An 8,169-nucleotide genomic window follows, 5' to 3' on the forward strand; every position below is an offset into this window, starting at 1 on the left:
TGCCATGGGCCACAGTCTTCAGCCCATGCTGTACTGAAATCCACAGCTGCCTGAACCAGCGAATGTCCTTGGTCTATGGGTGACTCCCCAGCCCCCAAGCCTGGAAGGAAATGCTTCCTCCGTCAGCTCCACAAGTAAGCTCGTTTTATAGAACCAACAATCTCCTTACACACATTAGGCAACAGAATGTCCCTTTAGGAGGAATGTCGCTTCCCTTTCCTTAGAGGCATGGACAGGACAGCGCAGCAGGAAACAGAACAGTTAAAAGAGAAAGGAAAGCCCGTCCAATTGAAACAATATACTGAAGTGAACAAATTTGTTTCTAATCATGTCCTGGTTCAGGTCATTAAAACCATTAAAAACGTTGCCCTCTGTTACTGGAACAAAGGCTGTGCCCCTAACTGCCCAACCTAAGAAGCCTGGCCAGCCAAGATCTCCCGACTGCTGCAGATGCTGCTGTGCCTCCCCCTGCCCCCGAAAGCCACGGAGAGCGGGCTGGCGCTCCGGCGGTGGGACACAGCCCGCTGGGCACTGAGTCTTGCTGAGAAGATGTTTGTCCATGTCCCTGGGGGAACAGGTGCACAGCTCTGTGTTGTGGCGGATTTGAGGAAGACTCAGATGGAGGACGCCGTATAAGTTACCCACTGCTGTGTGCCACGCACCTCGGACCTCAGCAGCTTCAAACACAGAGACTTACGATTTCATCCTCTGTTTGGGTCAGAAATCAGGAAGGAGCTTAGCTGGGTGACTGAGCCACAAATAACCAGGACTGTTGTCTCATCTCAGCCTTGACCAGGACAGAACATGCTTCCACGCTGGCCTGCGTGGCCATTGTCGGAATCCGCTCTGGGGCCACTGTTGGGTTGGGGGCCACGGATCCTCACGGGCTACTGGAAGAGTTCCCCCTCATTCCTACGGATTCCTGTGGACCTTCCTACAGAGCAACCTATAGCGTGGCCATCTTCTCCAAGAGTGATCCCGCCTAGAGAGAAAGGGCCTAGTGCACAAGTCTGTGTTCCCTTACTCTAATCTTGGAAACCACACACCTTAGTTTGACTGTATTCTACTCAGTAGAAGTGAGTTGACCCACAACCAAGGAGAGTAGAGTTATTTTGGGGACATATTTTTAAAACCACCACATATGCTGGTGAGTAAGCATATGCCTAGCATGAGGAAGCCCCAGGACAGAGAAAGGGGGGATGGCCTGCTTCCTACATGGGAACGCCATCCCCTCTAACCTTGGCAGGGGGTGGGGGAGAAGGGATGGGCAGCCTTCACTAGAAAAAGAGAAGGTCCTAGAGGGTTGCAGCGTCCCCTTTCTGACCCTCCCAATCCTTCTGTCTCTGTCACAGGGCGGGGGGGCATATAAAACCTTACAAGGATCTCAGACTTGAATCAGAGGGCTGGTTTCTTCCAAACAAATTGTATCACCTTCGTGAGCTCACAGGACTCTGACCCTCAGTTTTCATCTGTGAAATAGCGATACAAATGACATCAAACTTGCAGATTAGTGAGATAGGTTAAAGGCTAATTTGTTAAAGGTGATGTGTGATTTGTAAATGTTATCGAAAGTTAGTTTTTATTAGCAGCAAAAACAAAGCTTTAGTGCTCTGTTGCCCTCTGTTTTGTTTTGTTTCCTATCCCTGCCACCCAGCCTGGCCTCATCTTCTCAGGTTTCAGATACTCCCCTTGTCTCTTGTATCACTACCAGTAATCGGATATTCAAAACGCCGCTCTCGCGAACCGTGCTGTTTTGCCCCAGGTTTGTACACTAACAAGGTCACAGATCGCACACAGGGAGATAATGAGATCAGAGGGACTTCCTCATCCTCCTAATTCCTATGGTGCTGACTAACACGTGGGCTCTCCCCCTCCTCCTCTGCCCCCCACACAGGGGCTCTCCTGCCCTCTCAACTTGAACGTCTCTAATCTCTCCTTAGCTCCCTTTCCCTAAATTCCCTGTTCCTACTCTTTGTCTAGGGTGAGCGTATTAAGAAACCCTTGTATCTGAGGAAAGAAGATTTCGTGCTGTTTTCCCATTTCCTACTATGAAGCAAACCCTACTGAGCCCTGGATTTCACAGTGTCTCCCAGGCTGTGTCTCCCATGATTAAGCTGGTCATTATTCCCTAATTTACTTCCAGACCATAATGTTTGTTAATATGCTTTCCTAAGCAAGAGAAGAACAGTTGGTTCTAGGCTGGTGGAGCCCGCCTCTCTCAAGGATCTTAAGAGGAAATAAGTCAATGATAAGTCACGCCAGGATGCTGGCGTCATCGATGTGGGGAAGCGAGCAGGGGACCCCGCCCTGCACACAAGAGCTGCACCAAGGGAGGGGAGGGGGCCACGCAGCCTGCACACTCTTCCCCTCCTCAGGCATCACTGGCTCTGAGCGTTGGTCCAGCACAGCCAAGCCATGCTTCCAGAAAGGTCACCATAACGCCCTCAAACCACAGCCACAAGGGTCCCGTGGGAGGCATCTCAGAGCATGATCAGCGGTGGGGGAAGCGGGGGCGCTCCCTGTGTTATCAGTTATCCTGGTGAGTCAGCACTGTTTCATCCTCCACAACTGGTGTTTGCTGTCTGCCCCCATGATATCTGCAGAAAAGATGGAAGTGGAGGGCAATGTAGGCCATCTTTGTCTTCTCCCAACAGGACAGCTGGACCAAAGCCTATGCTTTAACACAACATTCTTTATGGGATGATGGAGCTAATTCGATCACAGGCATTCCATGAGCTCCAGTGTGTTTTATGTACCCTGTTTGGAGGCAGCCTCTGGTCCCTAGTGAAGGGAGTCCTGATTCTAAGGGCAGAGATCCCACTGAAGGACTCCAGAGGCCGCACCTGCCCTTATAGTCTTTCCCCCCATGGCACCCAGTTCAAGGACATTGAGCAGTTTCTCTATGTCAGCAAAGCAGGCAAGCACAGGAGGTCCATTGGGAATGCTACCGTCACTGGCAAAAGCCCCGTCTCCTTATGCCCAAGTCCACGTCTGCACCAGCAATGGGTCTGCTGCAGGATTGCCGAGCTCTGAGAGGGTGGAAAGACCGTGGGGAGGGCGGTGCGGGTGGGGAGGGCGGTGTGGGTGGGAAGGGCGGTGTGAGCAAGGGGTACTGTGTGGGGACAGAGACAAAGAATACTCGGGGACAAGAGTAGGATTTCTTTGAGGGATGTTTTGATGCAAAATAATCCTTTTTGGGGAGATATGGGACGTGTCTTTGTGGGATCACGTGTTCTCCCGAAGGGAGGTGTGCGCCTCCAGTCACAGTAGCAGCCCCTCAACGGGCAAGCCCCGGCTTAGAAAGATGATGACTATGTGGCAACTAAGCCCAAGGTGTGGGCTTAAGCATCACTCTGTTCACACATGATTTGTGTTGAGTGAGAATTAGTCACACATTCTCTTTGAAATTAAATGTATTGGTTTAATTTTTTTCTGGCCCTGTTATGATGGTATAAACTATATTTTTAAAAAGACAAAGAATGGGGGGCCTTTAATGCACATTCTTTACTGTTGCAAATATTACTTTGGGAAAATTACACCATAATTTTCTGTAGCATCCAACTATAGGAACTCAGGGGAACACACACTGTCTTCAGTAAGGGCGCCAAACCTATAAAGACCTGGGCAGCTGTGGGAAATCGTATGGCGGTTCTGTGTGCAAAAATTCTGCAATCTATAAAAATGGGTTGAATGCTGGGAGAGGCTTTCGGGAAGGTGCTGCTACTGTGAGCGGGACCCCCAAAGAGAGGGTCTCCAGGGGGGCTCTCTGAGAAGCAAGCCTATGAACCAGGCCCAGAAAGGATTCCATGCTGTCATGAAACCTGGATAAGGGCAACCCCAAGGCAGCTGCCGTGAAGAGGCCAAGCTTGTACTCTTTCAGGCAATGTTTCATAAACATGAGCGGTTCTGTTTTCAGTCCCTCTGCCATTAGGGATCCCAAGTCGCTTGTCGGACACACACTCTCAATGCACCTTCAGTGGGGACACTTGGGCCATCCCTGAGCAGGAAGAGGATGGTGAGTGGGAAATTTGGATTATCATCATCGTTATTATTATTCTTTTTTAACATCGCCCTTTTACGGGCTGTAAGACCTTTGGCAAGCTCTCTTTCTCACTTCCTCGCCAAATAACCCTAAAACCTTACACCTTTCTCACACATCAATCCAATCCCCCCTGCAGAAGGCAACAGCACCAGGAACGGGGAGACACCCCGGCCTGTGTTTAGACAAGCGTTCAAGCTCAGAGCTGAACGCAGGCACCCAACTGTTGACAGAAAATGAGTTCAGCAATGCAGAAATGAAGAGCGTGAAGGTAAGACACGCGTCTCTGCTCAGGCTCCACACGCTCTAATTATCCAGATCTGAGAGAGCCAGCGTTAGGGGGGAGCTGCGGCTAATACATTTAATTTCAGGAAGGGTCTTCAGGTCTCCCCACACTCGCAAATGCAGCCCAGTGCGTGCGTTACCCCACAGAGCGCGCCTCTAACTGCAGGGAAATGCCGCTGCCGGATGTGACAAGTTATTTACTAACATGTGAATATGAGACTCACCACGGAAACGGTTCTAATGTGAGCTTCAATAAAACTGGAAGGAATTTCATGGGTCTCCAAGGCAGGTGAGAATGTTAAAGCAGAGAATTTTTCTTCTGGAATGTCAGGGTCTGTTACTCTTGTCACTGCCCAGAGGAAAAAGTGATGAGTAGGAAGGTAGTTCTGACTGTGTTTCCAGCATGTGCGTGCACCAGCCAACCTCTCTCTCTGTTTCAGAGCTCAGGATCTACCTGACACTCAGGTTGCTCCCTTAACGCCTCCCTTCAATAGGTGTCATAAAGCCCAGGTGCCCATCATCAACACACTGACAGCAATTGCCCACCCTCTTGCTTGTTATTCCCTCCCAGCTTTCCCCCTTCCAGGCAGCACCTAACGCCTCCTCGAGGGCTAATGTCCGAGGTTAGTAGAAGGCACAGGAGCATGACGATGAAAATGAACTTCAAATCAGGGAAACTCTGGGCTCGTCACTGCAGCCCTACCACCGCGTCCTGCACCTCTTCCTGGGTAAAGAATGAATAAGAGGATCCACAAACATTTTTTGAGATTACAAAATACCCAGAAGATGACAGGCCATTTGACAAACTACCATAGATCCTAGGCAAGAGGATTTTTGCTAATAGCACGGCGAAGAGCATCCTTGACCTCCTTGTTCCTCAGGGTGTACACCACAGGGTTCAGCAGGGGGGTGATGACCGTGTAGGTCACCGAGATCAGCTGATCCTGATCCCTGGTGTTCTCAGACTTGGGCTTGAGGTAGGCAATGGAGGCGCAGCCATAGTGGACAATGACCACCGTGAGGTGGGAGGCGCAGGTGGCGAAGGCCTTCTTCCGGCCCTGGGCAGAGCTGATCTTGAGAATCGTGGAGATGATGAGGACGTAGGAGATGAAGACCAGCCCCATGGGGACCACAATAACAAACGAGCTGATGATAAAATTAATTATGTCATGTAGAGTGGTATCTGCACAGGAGAGTTTCATAACTGGGAGAATATCACAGAAATAATGGGCCACTTCTCTGTCACAAAAGGGCAGCCTAAATACAGAGGAAATCTGAACTACGGCCACAAGCAGCCCAATGCTGAGAGCCCCCCATGCGAGCAGGGCACACACCCTCTTGTTCATGAGGACCGTGTACCTCAAGGGGTTGCAGATGGCCACGTAGCGGTCGTACCCCATGGCCGTGAGCAGAAAGCAGTTGTTGATGGCCAAGGTGAGGAAGAAGAACATCTGGGTGGCACAGCCGGCCAAGGAGATGGGTTGGTTAAGACCAGTAAGGCTGCAGAGCATCCGCGGTACAATGACCAGGGTGTACACGGTCTCAGAGATGGAGAGCGCACTAAGGAAGAAGTACATGGGTGTGTGGAGGTGACGAGTGAGGCTGATAACTGTCACAATGAGGACATTGCCAGCCAGAGTTAAAAGGTACAACGTAAGAAATATCACAAAGAGAATGATCTTGTGTTCTCGGAAACTGGAAAACCCCTGGAGAATGAATTCACTCACTACTGTGTGGTTCTTGCTCTTCATGAATAAACGCTGTGTCTACACAATGGAGACTCAGGTCTGTCAGTGAGTCAGAACACACCCACGCCCTGTGCCGGCTCGGGACCAGGAGAAGGGGCAACAAGGACCTGCTCCAGGAGACATGCCCAGTGCATGGGGTCTCCTGTGCCCTGGGAGAGAAAAGGTAAAAAACGTAATCAGGAAGCAATTGCATGTATGGAAAGTTTTGTATAAAGGCACAGAAGAAGAAACAGGGATGGGATAGATAGTAGGAAGGACACCCGGGCTAGTCTTAAAAAGGCTTCCTCATGAGCCAGAACATGGGTGTTTGGAGGCAACTAGAGCTAAAGAAATAGAAAATGGATTAGTTTGAGAATTTTCTCATAAATTGCACTTTCAGATTTTTATTTTACCTAAAACAAACTGGCCAACTTCTTCCACTCCATTGAAACCACAATTTTTATCATCTCATAGATCTTACCTTCCAAGTTGCCAAATGGGACAATGCTCTCTGCTCTGAGGGGACATGAGAGTTTGCTTTGTCCCTGTTCTATGCCCTGACATCTTTTCATGAACCCTGTTCACAAACCATTCACCTGCTTCAAACCTGACTGCCCTCCTGACAGTAGTTCTCAACCAGACATATTCTACTTTCTCGGGTACTGGCATTGCCTCCTCTTGCTCAGAGAGCCCTCTCAGGACAGCAGGGTCCCGTCGATGCATGTCCTCTGCATGTAGATTAATTACTAAGTGTTGGTTTTCCTGCACTGTGTGTATTTTCGTGTTTTCAGCCAGTGCTTGGAAGTGAATTTTCACAGTCGGTCTGACTCACGACTAAACTCTGAGCTCTCTTCTACTTTCTTCATAATCATAAACTGGGTACCTCTGGGAAAACCAGTTTGCACACCCTCCCTCACTATCTGGGGAATTTCAGAGACCAACAAGCTCTCATTTTAAAAACAGTTTAATAATAACAATAACAATAATAATGAACAACAAGAATAGTTCCTTGTGGCACTTTTTAGTTTATGAAGAGTGTTTATATGCGTTATTTAACAGCACATCAATCCCATCTGTTTGATAACTATCTTCATCTTGTACCCTAAGACACCTAGGGTTTGGTGGCTTGCCCAAAATTAGTAAGTCATACATCCAATCTTCTCATTTTAAGGCTGGTGTGAATTGTTTTTGCCACAACTGCCTGAAGCAGCATCGTGGCTATGAAACAGAGGAAAAAGAAGACATTTTTCCCCCCTGGGTTTTATTGAAGAGAATTAAAGGATTCTCCTCACTCTGGGAATGAGATTACATTGGGAAAAAATATTGGAAAAACTGAAAAACATTTGGGAAACCAGAAAAATTTTACCATGTTGACCTTGATAAGTAAATGCAATATTAGCATATTAGTAACCATAAGCATCCATTCTCCTTGGCTTAATACTTCTACTTCCAATTACTTATTTTAAAGAAATAATCAGAGAGATATATCAGGATATATATATAAAAGAAGCTTTTATGGTATTTATAATAATGAATACCAAAAACAATGTAAATAACTAAGGGAATAATGAATTATAATGTAACTATATGATGGCAACTATGGAGCTATTAAACCTCTAATGTTATGACATTGAAAAATATGATGGACAGGCAGGTCATAATATTTCAAAATTAAAAAGAAAGGAAGAAATAAACAATGAAAGGAAACCCATGGAATGGTACACACATCATTAGAAATGGATTGGAAATAAATACACTGAAATGCTAATAATACTCTTTTCTGGATAATGAATGGAGAATCTTAAATGATTTTTCCTTTTGTCCTCTTTATATAATCCAGATTTTCTTAATCATTTCTCTTCAAAACATAGAGAGAAATAATTGTTAAATTCTTCTTACAGTGAGACTCAATAATAAGGTTGCAGAGAGGATCAAGGAGAAAAGGTAAACATAGTGGGTTTGAGCACCCAACAGCCAGATCCAGAGGAAATTAACATCAGTTTTAAAGGAGGATGGTAACCAGAAAAAGAAAACCTTTCTGAACAGTGCTGGAAGTGGCGTGGCATGTGAGACACTCATCTTGGACTCAACATCTAGGAGAGCCCCAAAGAAACTCAG

General features: G+C 47.3%; 1 protein-coding gene across 1 annotated transcript; it reads right to left on the bottom strand.

The window, feature by feature from the left end:
• Nucleotides 1-5,142: 5,142 nt before the first annotated feature.
• Nucleotides 5,143-6,075, bottom strand: LOC122918054 (olfactory receptor 10J1-like). The gene has a single exon (XM_044266211.1). It carries the CDS (start codon nt 6,073-6,075, stop codon nt 5,143-5,145), a length of 933 nt encoding a protein of 310 aa, XP_044122146.1.
• Between the last annotated feature and the right edge of the window lie 2,094 nt (nt 6,076-8,169).

The sequence above is a fragment of the Neovison vison genome, chromosome 10, assembly GCF_020171115.1.
Source record: "Neovison vison isolate M4711 chromosome 10, ASM_NN_V1, whole genome shotgun sequence".
Classification (NCBI taxonomy): Eukaryota; Metazoa; Chordata; class Mammalia; order Carnivora; family Mustelidae; genus Neogale; species Neogale vison.